At 34.5% G+C, this 17740-nt stretch overlaps 1 protein-coding gene across 3 annotated transcripts in view; it reads left to right on the top strand.

Moving 5' to 3' along the window:
• Positions 1–17740, top strand: part of LCLAT1 (lysocardiolipin acyltransferase 1) — a 291808-nt gene that overhangs the window by 54506 nt on the left and 219562 nt on the right. For all 3 annotated transcript variants that reach the window (XM_001380662.5, XM_056813230.1, XM_056813229.1), the window contains exons 2-3: positions 4503–4671; positions 9788–9986. In XM_001380662.5, coding sequence (XP_001380699.1) covers positions 4507–4671; positions 9788–9986 — 364 coding nt within the window. In that variant the 5' untranslated portion in view covers positions 4503–4506. The remainder of the gene's footprint in view (positions 1–4502; positions 4672–9787; positions 9987–17740) is intronic.

Here is a 17740-nt window from a genome sequence, read left to right on the forward strand (position 1 = left end):
TTTTGTCTAAGGTAATTTTGAATGGGATTTCTCTTTCTAGTTCTTGCTGCTGAGCTGTGTTGGAAATATATAGAAATGCTGATGACTTATGTGGGTTTATTTTGTATCCTGCAACTTTGCTAAAGTTGTTGATTATTTCTATTAGCATTTTGGTTGAATCTCTAGGATTCTTTAAGTAGACCATCATGTCATCTGCAAAGAGCGATAATTTGGTCTCCTCCTTGCCTATTTTAATGCCTTCAATTTCTTTTTCTTCTCTAATTGCTACTGCTAGTGTTTCTAATACAATGTCAAATAATAGAGGTGATAATGGGCATCCTTATTTCACTCCTGATCTTAATGGGAATGGATTTAGTTTATCCCCATTGCAGATGATATTAGTTGATGGTTTTAGCAATGATAATCTTTTAAAAAAGAGGCCAGATACAAAAGACCATGGACAGATGGAGCATATAATTGTTTTTTAGGGAATATTAAATAGTATACAGAATGTTCCAAAAATCATAGTATAATTTTAAGCTATTATAGCAACAATTGTTTTGAAATGTTACAATTTTAACAGTGGTCACATTAGCACTTATCAGTCATCAAGATTTGAAAGGTATAAGATAGAAAAATATTTTCTTTGATGTATCAGTGTTCAGACAAGTTTTAGTCAATGTTTTAAATTTTATTTAATAGTCATTTGGAGGATGAAATATAGAATAAAATCTAAATTTTTAGATGACATTAAACTTTTCTGGATATGATAATTTTTAAATGCATGAAGGTAAATTTAAATAGGTGCCTATAAAGCCAAATTGGTGAATGTGCTTCAGTTTAGGTATGTAATGCATTTAGGGAAAATAATCCAAAGCATGCAGAGAAGGTAATATATTTTGAGTTATTAGCTACAACCTAGTAAAGAGATCTAAGAATTATTGTTTTATATAGTAAAATTTACAGTATAGTATAGTTATATATAGTTTTCTAGTAGTGTTTTAGGATGGTAATGTGGTATATGGAAAAATTACTGGATCCAGAGTTAGAGCACTGGAAATCAAACCCCACTTTTCATACTTACAACCTTTGTGAACCTGGAGAAGTGACTAACTTTCCTAGGACTCAGTTTCCTTAAAAAATCAAATGAGGGATTCAATAGATGGCTTTGGGGATCCTTCTAGCTCAAAATCTCTGATCCTTTGATCAAGTGATTGATCAATATCCACTTTTGCCAAAATGACCAAGCAAATTTTGGTTATTATTAAGAAAGGCATTCGTTAAAGGAAAGCATTTCTCCCTTTCTCAAAAATATATGTGTGTGTGTGTGTGTGTGTGTATGTATGTATGTATGTATATACATATATATATACACCTGATATCGTTAATAGAGTTCATATTTTCTTAGGAAAATATGTAAGGATGATTCACAGAGGGGCACATAAAAGGATAATTGATGACCTTTTATATAAGAAATTTTTAAAAATGTAAAAAATTGTAAATTTGCTTGAACTTTGAAGTGGAATATGATTGTAGTCTATACAATCATGAAGGATATGGCTAAGGTGAATTTTATCATATCCCAGAACACTGGAACTAGGGGTGAAAATTTGAGATAGTTTTCTAAGTGGTTTCAACAGATCCATTCTTTTTCTTCTTCCCTGAAAGTGAATGATTAAGGTTATTTCTAATGGTCTAAGAATAAATTCTAGTAAAGTAGCAGTTTGCTAAAAAAGGCAACTGTTTTGGAAAGTATCTTGATCCTACTGAGCCAGTGAGATTTAAAATTAACTTAAGTATAAAACAAAAATGATATTTTAGAGATTAATGTTTCCTGTTACCATGAGCCTAAAACTCTTATGTTTTTTTGTTATGCTGTGGCAACAATAATATGGGAACTCAGGGATACCAATAACTTGGAGTTTTGCCATCACATAAGAATTTATAATAATGTGAGGAGTGCATGACATTCTTTGCCCTTGGAATGTTGAAACCTGAATTGTAGCCTGCTTTCCCTCTCCATCTTATACCCTTTTAAAAAAAGACACATATTGTTATCTTTTGTCTTAATATTACAATCATTTATCCTCCTTCTCAAGATTAAACCTTACTTTGTCACTAAGAGAAACAAGTAAAAACATCCAGTTGTCCCTCTGTCCTCAGTTAGTGAAGAGATTTATTTCATTATTTGTTCTCTGGAACTTCCATTGTTTTTTTAGTTAGTCAGTTTGATTCTGTATTAGTAATCCTTTCATTTCTCTTGTGGTTGCTTTTATATATATTATTCTCTTGGTTCTAATTTACTTTGCCCTGCACCTGGTCATTTAAATCTCTTTACCCTCCTTCCGCACTTTACATGTCCTTTGTACCTCAGATAAAATGCATCTTCTCTGTGAAGCCCTTCTTGATTTCGCCCATCTGCTAGTGCATTTTCCCTTCAACAAAATGCCTTATATTTATTTTGCTTAAATTAACCTTTATGTGTATTCACCAAATTATGTACTATCTTGTCTCTTCAGAGGCTAGCATAGTACTTGGCACATAGTAGGCATTGTTTTAAAAAAAAATAAAAAGAGAAGGAAGGGAAGGATGTACCCCGATGGAGGAGGCTTGGATCCTTAGGTATGGAGAGGGGGAAGGAGAGAGAGAGGAGAACTCCCTATTCCACAAAGCCTGGTTAAGGGGAAACAGCAGATGTAACAGGTTGGCTCAGATAGAGGAGAGGGGGTTTAAAGATTTTCCCCCTTCTGCCTTCCCTCCTTAGCTAAAGCTGTTCTCCCCAATTTGCTCTTGTCCCTCTTGTCCCCCCTCCACTACTTGAGACCAAAGAGTCTCCCCTTGATTCCGTTCACTCACACTCAGCTTGGGGAACAGATAACTTTTAATGTTAACTCAGACAGATAATACAAAAGAATAATGGGCAGGGAAGACTGGGAAAAGGAAAGTAGGGAGAAGGGGGTCCCTGTCTCCAACTAAACCCCTTTTCCTCCCTCCTCAAGTTTGGGGGGAACTCAGGCCTTGTCAGCCTGAGCCCTCTGAGAGAAAGTCAGGTTGACTTACCCCTGGGCAACAGGAGCTGAGGTAAAGTCTGCTCAGGTTTCTCTTCAGAAAGTCCCTTCAATTGGGAAGTGTTGGGGGGAAAGATTTCCAGTCACCAGCAGGAAAAAATGGGTAACCCTCAGGAGAAAGTCTTTATCCATCTTCTCTCTTTAGTGTCTCAAGACTGATTGACCCTCACTGATCTCCTCACCAGTCTCCTCTCCTCAGTATTCCACTCCTGGGGTCCCTTCCCTGTCGTGGTGATCAATTTCACATACTCTTCAGTCTGACACTTTTTCTCTGGTGCCAGCCTCTATCACAGTATTTAATGAATATGATAGTTTGCAAAATATATGTATCCAAAATAACTTAAGTATATATGTATGTGTATATATTTGTATATCTGTAAATTTGTTTATGTAAGTACATATTATATAATTTAAAATATATAACATTTTCATATATATTATGGCACAAGGTGACAAGTGCTCGTGAGAGATACAAATTGATTTCAGAATTCTAAACAAGGGAAAAATTTTGAGATATATAGGAATAGGCAATGGATTAGGAAATTATAATTCTATAAAGGTTGCTTACTGACTTCAGAGCCTTCTAGGATTATTGTGAAAATTAAGACCTGCTATTTTTTGATGTTTTTTTTTTTGCCAGTTTTTTCTAGTTCCTTTGGACTATATAAAATTCAAAACATAGTATGATTATGATTGATTAATGAAGAGTAGCTCACCTTTGTAAGCAGAGAATAGTCAAAAGAGAAAGACTATCTTTCAGAAGAAGGCAACATTTTTATTCAGTTATTGCCCTGGGAAAAAAAAATCTCCAAAAATTGGAATTAATATCTGTTGTGAAAATTTAGAAAGTACTTCTGATTTTTGTTTTTCTTCTAGTAACAAAGTCAGTAATTTTATTCCATAAAGCCTTTATTTTTTTCTATCTTGTAAAATGTAGTGTTATACTTTTATGCTTTTTGAAGAAGTGGAAATATTGATAGTAATGTCCAGCAGTTCCAGTATCCAGATAGTTAGAATGTTTAATTTAATGAACATGTCTTTCTGTCTCATCTAAATTGATGCAAATACATGTCATAACAGACATTTCTGGTTCTAAATAAGACCTAACCTTCTTCTAGTCTTGCTACTTGCAAACATTGTCACAAACATTCTTTGAGCAGGAAATTATTATGGAGATAATTTAATAAGACATTATCTTGTTGATGTGGAAACAGATTTAATAAATTAAGTGACTTAAATAAGGTTTCTTAGTGAACTAGCTGAGACTAAAATTTAGATTTTCTGATTTACAGTCCTGTGTTCTTTCTATTTAAAAAACTCTATTATTAATTTATCTGAGTAACATAACTTACTTAGGCAGTGATCAAAGAAGATAGTATATGAATGAGTTTGAAGGTGAGATAAAAGAGATTGAATGTATATTAACAAAATTGTACGGATTTTAATGTCTTTCAGAGCCATGGTGTCACTGAAGGGAATTTACTTTATAATTTCACTCTTTTTGGGAAGCTTTTTGGGAAGTATTTTCATGTTGGCTCCTTTTTTACCTTTGATGCTTGTAATGCCGTCCTGGTATCGCTGGATCAACAATCGCCTTGTGGCAACCTGGCTCACACTTCCAGTGGTAAGTTAAACAACAGCAAAGTGACTAAAATGATTAACATTTTGAATCTTAAGTTTAAGAATTCTAGTTACATAATACTTTTTAAAGATTAAAATTTATGTCATTTATAAATTTATGTTGTGAGAAATAGGATAATATAGTAGATAGAAGTCACTTTTAATTCAAGAAGCCTGGATTCAAATCCTACCTCTAAGATACAGGAACTGTTTGAAGTTGTTTTGAACATGTCAGTTAATTTCCTAGTGTCCTAGGCCAGTGGTTTCAAACTCAGATAGAAATTCAGACAACAAAAAATGTACATAAGGATTTGTGGGACCTCATATTAACTTAGAAAACAAACTATTAGTATTATCTATGTTTTGAATTTTTGTTTTGTTAAATATTTTTCAATTAGATTTTAACTTGGTTCTAGATTGTACTAGGGAGTGTTGCTGGCCTTACAACCTTTATGTTTGACACCTCTATTCTAGGCAGGCTTCTCTTAAACTACAAGTTACAGAGAAGGTATTATCAGTGGGAAGTTTTTATGAAGGGAATTCCCTATACCAGTGGAATCACAGATGCAACCCCTTATTCCTTTAAAAAGCAAGTTGAGATTATTTTTTTTTAAGGGAAGTTTGATGTGTATCCCTCAGGCAAGTAATAAATATGCCCTTCTAGTTTGAGAAAGGTGTTAGACTGTATTCTCAGAAGACATTACCCCATTTATTTTGTACCATGAAAAGTAGAGAAACTAAAAAGGGGATGCTATCAAAAATTAACAGGAGAAAGCTTCACTTTGCCAGTCTTGGAATAAGTGAAAATAATTTAGCTGTATAGTCATATAACTTACTTGCATCTCAGTGAACTTCCTGTACTTCACCAGTGATTATTTCTTCAAAAACACCCAAAATTTTCTTCTGGAGTCATCTAAAGACAATTTAAATTGGTTCAGTAAAACCATTATGGTATAGGAAAACTGGAGTCTGGACTGTGGAGACCCATAGAGTAGTAGTGATGCCTTCTGCTGCTTCCCATAGTGATCTCTTACTAGAATCTTTTCTTAAGCTAAGCAGCAGGAAACCTTCCTTATCTTCAGGTGAACAAAAGGATGAATCATATTACCAAGGTAGATCCCAAATATAGAGGCAATATTGTATCATGGAAAGCCTATAATATTTTATATGAGTACTTAGAATTTAGATCTAATAAGATCAATTTCTTTTTAGAGTCTAGGTGGTCTTGGGCAAGTCACAGAACCTCTGGGCCTTAGTTTCTGCATATGCAAAGTAAAAGAGATTTTTAAGCCCATTTGAGTTCTAAATCCTAAGATAAACTGTGAGATGGATTGGTGAATACTTCAGAGATGATATAGGATTCAGAGCTACATTTAGCTTAGACAATTATTATTGGTTGTATGTCAGTTTCTTCACATGCCATACATCTCTCTGGTACCCTTCTGTATTCTACTTTTCCAGTATAATTCTTTGTTGAATATGTTTTCATATAGATCATATTCCCATCCACTGTCCTTATTGCTGACTCTCAACAAGTTCTTTAGAACTTGTATTACATGACTCATTGGCAATAAAGGAGAATATTGCTTTTTAAGGTTGGCCTTTGTCACTGGGAAAAATTTGAGGTTATTAAAAAGTACTATATACTTTCTTAAAAGCAACTCTGTATTTTCCTTTTGTTTAATTTGGGACTCAGTTGATTGTCTATCTGTGGTGGCTATTAAGATACATATAGACTTTGTTGAAAGACTAGTTTTTATCAATTAATAATAATAATAGCTAGTATTTATATAGTACCTATTATGTACCAGAAATTATGCTAAGCATTTAACAAATATTATTAGCTCATTTGATCCTCACAACAACCCTGGGAGGTGAGTGCTATTATTATCCCCATTTTACAGTTTAGGAAACTGAAGTAAATAGAGGTTAAGTGAATTGCTTAGTCATGTAACTAGTAACTAAGGCTAGATTTGAATTTTGATCTTACTGTCTCTAGGCTCAGTGCTTTATCTACTGTGCGGAACAGTAGGCAGTTGTTCACCCAGCTTTGTATTAGAGTCTGAATAATAGACACTTGTAATCCTGTATAATTAGGTAGGACCCCTTTGAATAACTTTGATTTCATTTAGAAGAACCTGCAGTATTTCAGAACTAGATGTGATCACTACAGTGTCATGGCCATCTGAGAGTCCTTATTAGTCATGAGGAATCTTTTGATTAATTAATCTTTTGAACTCTGCTTTGGACATCTTCTACAAAGATGGCCAGTATTCTCAAGATTCTTCTTCTTAGATAAATTCTTTTATACTTTGAAGTCTCCAATTCATAACTTGCAGAAGCCTAGTAGTTTTTGTTTCATTGTTACTTTTATTATTTGTTTCAAACCATAATTCAACAAAAATTATATTCAGTAAGAGAAATGAATGCAAAAGATAAAGACTTTATATGTAACTAGAGATTAAGTAACATCCTGAAAAATGAATACATCAAAAGAGTAAATCACAGGAGCAATAAATTATTTTAAAAATAATGAGAATAATATGCATTGGTGGTTCTATGGGAAAATAGACATACCAATATACTGTTTCTGAAGCTATGGATTGTTTTAACCATTCTGGAAAATAATTTGAGATTATGTGAGTAAAATTGTTAAATTATTTGAATTCTTTTGGCCCAGCAATCCTTCTACTATACATATACTGCAAGAAGGCCAAAAATAATACTTTTTATATGCTAAAATATGCTTAGCAGCACTTATAGTAGCAAAACTTGGAAACAGAGTGAGTAGTCATTTAGGGTAAATGGTTAAACAAATTGTGTGTTAAGTGAATGTAATGGAATATTTTTGTGCCATAATAAATTGTGAATGTAAGAAATTCTGAGAAACATGGGAAGACTAGCAAGTTTGATAAAGTAAAGTAGGTAGAATTGTGAGAACATTAGATAAACAACGACAGAAGAATAAACCAAAATGACACTAAGTGGCACATGGTCTTTAATTATTAATGTCATTTTTCTCCTTTGGAGCAAATGCTAAGCTCTATCTCTCATATCTTGGGTGGACATGGAGGTGAGACAGGCAAGTGCAGTGTTGGATTCATTCTCAGAAGTAATTACTTTGTTGGTTAGTTTTGTTTGATATTCTTTTTTTGTTGGGGGAGATATTAATTTTCAGTAATATAGGCATGAAAGACCTAGATCTAAAAAAATGTAAGGAAATAGATTATTTTTATTCCCTTCTGTATCAGAGGTTCTATGTGAAGTTTGTGCCTGCATAAAATATTTGACTGTGCTCTCTTTAGAACATCTAAAGTAAACTTGGTGAAATTAGGTAACTAATTATTAGAGTGAGGGCCACCTAGCTTTCTAGGTCCTATATGAAATTGAGAAGAGTAATAAATTTGAGAAACAACAAGAATCTATCACTAGATTTGATTGCAGGAAAGGGGCCTTAAAAGGACTGGCTTGTAATGTTTACTCCAAGAGAATGTAAAATTGAATATGGATTATTTTATACTTTGTACTCATATCCCTGTTGCTTAGCACATAACAGATAGTGTTTGTTGATTTATCTGAGAAATATTCTAAAGAAATTGAGAATGTTTAGTATGCACAAGGATAGGGGCATATATTTGACATATGGTAAGTTATATGGGAGAGCATGATAGTACTTTATTTTAACCTTGCATAGATCTTCATTTTAAATGACTACTTCCTTGTAGTGTGGAGGAATATGGAAAACAATGTAGGAGAGAAGAAAGTTACTCTAATGTATTGGTTAGAAATTCATTAGGTGAATAAAAGATGTCATTGATAAAGTCAATTTAGAGAACTGGTTGTTGAAGTCACAGAGACAAAAGAGTATGTTCAATGATTAGAAATTTGTGCAGTTTGACCAGAATTAAAAGTGTATTGGAGGGAGGAAGGGGATAGATAATATGAAACAATGCTAGAAAGGCTCAGAGTGGTAATAGACAGTTGTGGGCCATGTATACTAAGCAAAGGAGCATGAACTTTATTTATTTGTAGGCAGCAGGGAGCCAGTGATGATTTTTGAGCAGAAGAATACCACCATATCTAAGTAGTAATACAGCAAAATATATGTATAAAAAAGTTAAGCTTATTCTGCCTTATTTTGTAGATTCACATTATGATCTGGTACTCTCATTACTTAAAAATGTCAGTCACAGATGATCCTTGTCCTTGCTTTTACTGTACTTCTTTTTTTTTTTCTCCCTGACATTGGTCATTCCCTTTGCCTGATAGAATTCCCTTACAACTAGGTAAAAGATAAACAGTATGTTTAAGTTTGATTTAAAAAGTTAAAGCTAATAAATAGTTAAAATAAATTTTGTGGTATTTGGGGCTTTGACTTCAAAACATGGATATAATCATGAATTTCTGAAGAGAATCTGAATCTTGGGTCTGGCCCTAACTGTGTGACCTTGAACAAGTCACCTTATCTTTCTAGCCCTCAATTTTCTCATTTGTAAAATGAAGCAGTTGGACTCTTATGACCTCTGAAGTCCCTTCTAGTACTAAATTTATGATTCTATGGTCCAATAATTTGAAGTTCATAATGCCTTCCTTTGCCAGGACATATTTAGTATGTAATTGGCCCAAAACATCCAATAGAGGAAAGTAAGATTTATAGATTAGGAAATTAAATTTAAAGTAACTTGATCAAGATTGAAACTATTGCCAAGGGCTGGGCTGAACATATTCTAGGTCTCTTTAATATCCGTTAAATATCTTTTTTTTAGAGGAAGCTGTCTGTCTTCATTAGACTAAGTTGTTTAAGAGATTTAAGCAATGAAGATAAATGTGTTTTTGATTTATTCTAAAGAAGTACTTTTTAATAAACATCAATATAGTTTTTATGTCACCTACATTTCTTTTTTTCCTCTTTTTTCATTTTTAACTTAAAAAACTAAATATAATAAGCATTTCCATATATGCTATAAAACAGGAAAAGGTTGTACATTAGACTGAATCTATTATCATTAGCTTGTTTTTCCTTTTAATTATATTAAAAGTATAGAAATTTTAAAGCTATCCTGTTTATTTGTGATTCTTTCTGACACAAAGTTATGATTTTGAATTGATTTTTTTCTTAGGCATTGCTGGAGACTATATTTCGTGTAAAAGTGATTATAACAGGTGATGCTTTTGTTCCTGGGGAAAGAAGTGTTATTATTATGAACCATCGGACAAGAATGGATTGGATGTTTCTTTGGAATTGCCTGATGCGATATAGCTACCTCAGACTAGAGAAAATCTGCCTCAAATCCAGTCTCAAAAGTGTTCCTGGTTTTGGTAAGTTGTTCACATATTTTGTTAGAATAAATAATGGGTGAATGGCAAATATTTAATATTCCCACATTAAAGCCTCACTTGATAGTGAGTTCCATTTAAGCCTTAAGACCTTTTTCATTATCCCTGACTAATGCAGATGTATTTTTCAATATTTTCTCTTTTTCCCTAGCATATCATAGCTAGAAGAAAGCTTTTTATTTTCCTTTTAAAAAATCTTTAAACAGTGGTGGAGTAAAAGTTTTACAATTTGCCAGGTTTTAAGTGCTTGCTTGGGTGACCGATACTGCAGAAAATATGATTCCATCATGCTTTAACTACCTTTTACATTTTCATTTGAAGAATAAGTTGGACCAGAAACTAGTCTAGCAAATAAAGCCTTTAAAGACCACTCTAGTAATATAAAATAGTCTTCAGCAAGTATAAACTGAATGCTCAAGTATATTTTAGAATTATTTTTGTTTTGTTTCACACAATGTTGCTGCTTTAGTCTGTATATTTTAATAACCTAAATCATACCATTGTAGGAATGTTCTCAGAAAACTCTGTTTTGCTTCTGAAAAATAGGACTATCCCAGCACTGAATATTAAATATTGCCTTTTGGGAAGGAAGGGCACTTAAAAGCAATTAATTTGCAAAGCAAACAATAATTACCACACATAGCAATTGCTATACACTATAGTCTTTATTATTCTCTACTTATTGTACCTTTATGTTCTCACTGTTCAATCCCTTTCTGAAAATTTTGTCATTTAAAAACAATGACCTTGAACTGAAATTTTGGTTTTCTGAGGACTGTATTAGGATAGATGTCATTTTCATGGTTGGTAAGGAAACTTTTCTGTAGAGATGTATTATTGTAGTTGTCTCTAGGTTTTCTCCCATCCCCCCTTCCCCCCTTAGTTACTTGGGTCAGAAAACAGAACTGAGGATTTTTGCTCATACACTTTGCTAATGGAAAGAAAATTTCCAAGAGCTCATTATTATAACAGACTATGTTTTCAGTTTATTCATTTAATTATTGTTGTGATTAATCACAGGCATGGATGGATTTAGTCTATAGAGTGAGTGTTCACATCTTTGAGACCATGAATTCATTGAAGCATCCATGACTTAACATTCACTTTAGAACTGGGCCACTACTAATGTACATGTCATATATAACAGGTCCAAATTCTCGCCCTGTTCCCTTTCCCCTACTGAGAAAATAAGAAAACCAAGATCCTTGTTATAGACATATAATCAAACAAAACTCATACTTCATTGGCCATATCCAAAACAAAATATGCTTCAGTATGCACTCTTGAGTCTATCACCTCTCCATTGTAGAGGATAATTTTATAGTTGTGACTTAAAATCTAAATTAATTACCCAAGTCAGTTGGAAATTTATGGTGATTTTAATTAATATAGAGGGAAAAAAATTAAGAAAGAGAGAGAGAGAGAGAAGAAAAGAGTTAACTTAAACTGCTTCGGCTCAGGCTGAGCCAGGCAGGAGTTCAAGACCTTGGCCAAGGGGGACTCCCCTGAGAGCCAAGGGAAAAGGGAGTCAGTCTTATCACTTACCAGGTGACCATCTCAAGGAAGCTGTCTGAGGAAGCTCCTTCAGGCTCGAGTTCCAGGATCGAACTGGCACCCAGGCCTGCTCACAGGAAGTGACCAGCCAGAGCCACCTCTCTGGGGAAAAAGACCGAAGAGAGGAAGTGACGGGAAATATATGGAAGGTTTTATATCATTTTCCTGTATCTCATCTGTACCACTGGTAGCTTAGCTTGACTTAGGACAGCCCAGGGATCTGTCAGCTGTTTCTGCACGTCTGTTAAAGGCCATCCTCTTGAATACTTAATTCTTAAGGATGGGTATAGACATTCCTGATTTTGTGAGACTAAGCATCTTCATTGTTAAAATCAGGAGATAGCTAAATCCAATCTTCACACCATCACATGTCCCTGTCAATTACTTGGAAGTTCACATTGCAAAGCCCTTTTGCATTCTTCCTTTTCTTGTTACAAGGTGAAAATCATTTCACTGAGTCTCCTCTGGAATTATGGTTTATTTTATTTATTGTTTGGTCAGAATTTTTGAGTCTTTCAAAGTTTGTCTTTGCCATATTATTGTTACAATAAAAATTTTCTTTTGGTTCTTCTCAGTTCACTTTTCACCAGTTCAAATAAGTCTTCCCATGTTTTTCTGAAACTTCTTCATCATTTGCCCCATTCCCTTCATCAGTTTTTGTGGCACAGTATTATTCTATCAAAACCATATACCACTTTTTCAGATATTCCTTCAGTTTCTAATTCTTTGCTAAAACAAAAAGAGCTGCTATAAATATTTTTATACATATAGATCCTTTCCTTCTTTTTTTTATCTCCTTGTGGTATAGATCTAGTAGTGGCATAGTTGGTTCAAAATGCACACTCAGTTGAATAATTTTTTGGACGTAGTTCTGAATTATTCTTCATAATTTTGGGGCCAAGTTAAAATCATCAACATCAAATAGAATTTCATCAATTTATATAGCATATTTGGGTTTCATATCCTTCAATGTTTTTGGAAGTGACAACATCAATTATTGAGGAAGCTATAGAGAATATTTATTCTCTTGCTGATTCTGTTCAATTACCATAAAACATATTGTATATAGCTAATTTTAGCCTTTTTGCACTAAATAACAACTATCACAGGGAGACCTAGATAAAAGTATATAACTAAACATAATCTAGCCTCATTGTTAGGAAATACAAACTCATGTACTACTGACAGTGAGATTTTTAAATGTTAAAACTTTTACATAAGTTGTCTAGAATATTGATCAATATTGGAACCCTCATACTTTCCATCAACTTTTATGCATGAGTGACCTTAAAAACACTCCTCATACCTGGAGAAAAAGATAAGAAAGATACATTAACCTCCTCAGTCTTCTCCAGATGTGGTTTGATGATTTTGTGCCTCTGATGCCATAATTTTTATGAATGTTGTTTTATGTTCCATGGTGATACAAAACCAACCCACCAACCACAAAATAGAATTGCATGTGAACAGCCTAGTAAATGAGACATTATCACTATCATACTGTTTTGAAGAAAGAACTGAATTAAGAGTCAGAAGATTTGGAAATGATTTCTAGCTCCTCTTTTTATGCTTTTGTGATTGTGGCTGACACACTTTGACTTCTCTTTGTAACAGTTAAAATTTGGGGGAAAGCAAAAATAGAAAGGCTGTTTTTCATATATGGCCTTAATTACAATGATATTTGTTCAATATGGTTATAGGGGAAAAGCAACAAAATATAACAGTAGTGAAAACTCAGTACATTAAAATGATTCAGTGTAACAGAATAATATTGAATGCAGTAATATATGAACTTAAAATCACAAAGTTAAACCTTAAACAAAGCAAACAGTAAAATGCAATAGGATACAGAGATTTTTTATAAACCATTGGAGTCTGAAATGTCTTAAAATATACAACCTCCAGTCTTTTTAAAATTCCTTGGGTTATCTATTGTCAGAAGGCAATTCGATAAGGGGTAAGCAATGAGGTCCAAGCAATCTTCTCAGGGGCACACGGCCATGAAGTATCTCAGGCCAGACTTTAACTTAGGACCTCCCATCTCTAGGCCTGGCTCTCAGTTCATTGAGCCGCAGAGTTTTTTTCCCCATAGTTAGCTAAATGGTTGTAGGGGGCTGAATCTCCTCCCTGACATGCAGGTGAAGTCAATAAAAGGATCAATGCAATTAAAAAATATCCTTGTAAAATAGCCATGCTTTTTAGTTCCTGTTTTGAAAGTCTCTTTCTTCTCCTCTCCGTTTTCTTTCTCCCTTCCTATGATCCGCCCACGTGGTCAATACCCCTGTCCACATGGAGGCTTAGCCTAAGGGAAAATTACCCCCTTTGTTACCAGCTGGTTTTTGATCCTGAAGAAACTGGGTCTGCTACCAGCAGCCTGGGTGATGAGCCGGCTGGGGTTGCGTGCATGGGTCTGGGGCGCAGAAACAGGCAGGCAGTGGCCAGCGGATGGTTGCAGGCAGGAACACAGCCAGGCAGGGCCGGGAGAGTGGGCACCAGGTGAGAACGGAGAGGCCATGAGCAGGAGCCAGAGCCGGAGTGGGCAGCTGGGGTGGGCAGGTGAGTTGCAGTCTGGGTCAAACAGCAAATTGGTCTGGAGTGGATGGCTGCAGGCAGGCAGGGAGAAGCGGCCAAGCCAGGTGGGGGGGGTGAGCTATCTAATGGCTGTGAGGAGCAGCAGCTTTGGAGGGTAAAAAAAAAAAAAAAACCTTGACCAGAGAAACATGGCTTAAAAAAAATTTCTAGGCTAAAACATTTGAGAAGTTCTCATCCAATCTAATGGTCGCCATACTGTAACAGTTAAAATTTGGGGGAAACTGAGGCAGGTAGAAATTAGTTTCTCTCTGTAAGGAGTATTATATTTTTAGAGGTTTATTAAAGGTTAAGGATTAAAGAAAATACAGAATGAGAAAACATGTGTCTAGGCCTCTGGCCTAGACAACCTCACCTACATTATGAAAAGAGCCACGTGGCTTTGAATTAGAAGATATTTTAAGGTTTCTTCCAGAACTAAATACTGACTTCAAATGCTATATGATACTATCATCAACCTTGTACACTTGATATTAGGAAAATGATGAGAAGAGTCTCTTAACTCTTGAAGAATTTCAATGAATATATTAACAGTGATGTAGGAATATAATAATAATAATTTTAAAAAGGACCATCAGGTTGCATGGAATTCAGTATACCAGGGGTCTACTCCTCAACTTGTTCCAAGTATCACCTAGACTTCAGGACCTGTGTCTTCCACTTATTTAATAAGAAGCTGACATGGTTGTTCTCAGTCATCTGAAGTCAAGGCATCATATCAGTTAAATCATTGTTTTGCAGTGGTAACTGAAAGATGTTTAGATTACTGCACTTACTTATCTGTGTTCCTAAGTAGTAAAGACACATTATTTAGGAAAGTCATTGGTAAAAGCAGAGTATCCAAAAGTTGATGAGGATCATAAAAGGAATTTGATTCATTTGGTTTAAGCATGAATTACAGGAATTGTTTTTTAAAAATTTATTTTTTCTTTTGAAATCTATACTCTACCTCATTTTACCAATATCCACAAAGCCTCAAAAACAATATATAAGATACATAAATTTCAAAATAGTGTCTTTATCATATCATGTTTAAATAATACTAAAAGGATAATGTAATAATATCAAAATGTATATTTAAGAAATAATATATAAACATACAAAGGCATGCAAAACAAATTCCCACATTGACCATGCCTAAAAACATGTGTCTTTTCATTAAGTTACCTCTGGTATGGTGAGTGGCATGTTTCATCTTCAGGCTTCTGGATTTATTGTTTATCATTGTTCTGATCAAAGTTCTAGAGTCTTCAAAATTGTTTCTCCTCCACAATATCTTTGTCATTTTATAAATTGTCCTAGTTCTGCTCTCTTTGCTCTACATAGGTTAGAGAAGTCTCAGTTTCCTATGAAATTATCCATTTCATCAGTTCTTATAGCAGAGTAATATATTTATAACCATTCTTTACTTCGCCATTTCACAAGAGTCCCTCAGACTCCATTTTTTTTACTACTTTCTTTCTTTCATGTAGTCTTTGATCTCTTGAATTTTTTCCCTTGAAAATTGTTTCTATAACCTGTGACTTTATTAGGAAATGACTCATCATCTTATAAAAAAGTCCCACCTCTGCAAGAAACTTTGCTCTATCTCTTAATACTAGTGCCTTTCTAATGACATTCCTAATGATATATATAATGATATATATGATATATATATATATACACACATATATATGTATGTATATATGTAGTTTGCACATAGATGTTAACAGCTTATCTCCCTCATTAGAATATAAGTTCTCTGAGGACAGGGATGATTATTATTATTATTATTTGCCTTTTTTTGTGTCACCATTGTGAACAGGCATTATATTCCTAGTGCAATACCTAGTATATTGGAAGTACTTAACAAATGCTTATTAATTGACTCCTTGTCTGTTTCAGAAATCTTTTTTTACTTTTTAAACTATCAAATGATTTTTGTGACTAATTATTAATTTGAGATCTGGAAGTGCTTTCTAAATATATACTACTTTATGTTTAACTTAACAAAATTTATTGTTTTTGTTTTTGATGTTTCGTTGATGGAGATATTAAAACCGATTGATAAAATTAAGTTTTGTAGTTAATGTATGCATGTATTATTATTATTATTACTATTTACCTGTTGAAGTATAAATCTCTCAAAGCAAGGCTAGCTAGCATCTGAAAATACAACTTAAAGTCTTTCAAACTGGGAAGAGTTAAGAGTTGTAGAATCTTAGATCTGAAAGAAATAGAGGTGGTTGCATACCTCAGCCTTCTAGCTTTTGTATGAATCATAAAAGCTTGACTTTTCCCCTAGTTTCTCCTTATGTTGCGGTTAAAGGTAAAATTTGGAGTTGAGACTGAATATATTATTTAGTGGTCTCCAGGGATTTAAATTCTAAATCCCAATGAAATACTCAAGTCAGAACGGGATTTTATGGTGGTTTATTTACAATAGAAGGAAGAAATTAAGAAGGAGAAAGAGGGAAAGGGATAGAAGATTTCTTCTGGCCTGGCCTGAGCCAGGGGAGTTCAGAGGCCTCTCAGCCAAGGGGCCTTCCCAGAAGATTAAATCTAACTTAGCTTCCAGCTAGGAAGCCTCCTCCAAGATGAGAGGCCTCCTTGGAGGCTGAAACCTTCAGAAGGGCCACTCACCACGTGGCTGTTCAGGGAAGCCATCTCACCTAGACTCACGCTTCCGAGCTCCTCTGTGACAAGGAAATCACTTTAAAAGACTGATATATATTAATTTAAGGTCGCCAAGGAATTCAGCTATGTAATTCCTAAATGAAAACTCAAGTCAGCCATCAGCCTTTTATAGTTTAATTACAAACAGGAGGAAGAAAGGAATTAGAGATAGAGAGAGAGAGGGAGAGAGAAAGGGGAGAGAAGGGAATAGGGCTTAAATACCCCCTCTGTTTAGGCTGGGCCAAACAAAAGGCCCAAGCCCTTAGATAGCTGGGGCAAAGAAAAGAGATCAGTCCCTATTACTCACGTGACCAGAATGGAGAAACAGTCTCCGGGGCCCCCACCTTCAGCTTCCTTCAGAGCAAGCTTCTCAGAGCACACTCCAACCACTCAGACAAACTCCTCAACCACCTCCTTGAGTCTTCAGACCCCTCTATCTTTAAGGAAACCATCCAAGTTCCCTCCCCTCAGTTCTCACATCTACCAATCACTGTCCATCAATTTCCCTGTGCCAATGGAGGCTCTAGCTTAACCCAGAGGTCTCTGGCTTTGCACATGTCTGTTGAAGGTCATATTCTCAAATAATTAAATCTTTGATCCTTTGCTACAGCCCTTCCTAAATCCTGTTAACCTGAGTAGGGTAGAGATTTGAATAATTAAATTTTGATCTATGCTGCAGCCCTTCCTCAATCCTGTTAGGACTGAGTAGGGTGGAGATTGATTCCAAGTATCTCCATTGTATCAATTCTAAAATCAATCATGACTCAAAGAAATTCCTGTTCTATGCTTAAACATAGGTCAAAGTCCTTTCCATTGTTCAGCAAAAGGTTTCTGTCCTAAAGTAATCTTAAGAAGGGAGGAAGAGGAACCTCCCATGCCAATGGGGTTCACATTCCAATAGACTATCAGTATGAAATTTCCCAATGGTGAAATTTCCA

Source organism: Monodelphis domestica, chromosome 1, assembly GCF_027887165.1.
Source record: "Monodelphis domestica isolate mMonDom1 chromosome 1, mMonDom1.pri, whole genome shotgun sequence".
NCBI classification, from domain to species: Eukaryota; Metazoa; Chordata; class Mammalia; order Didelphimorphia; family Didelphidae; genus Monodelphis; species Monodelphis domestica.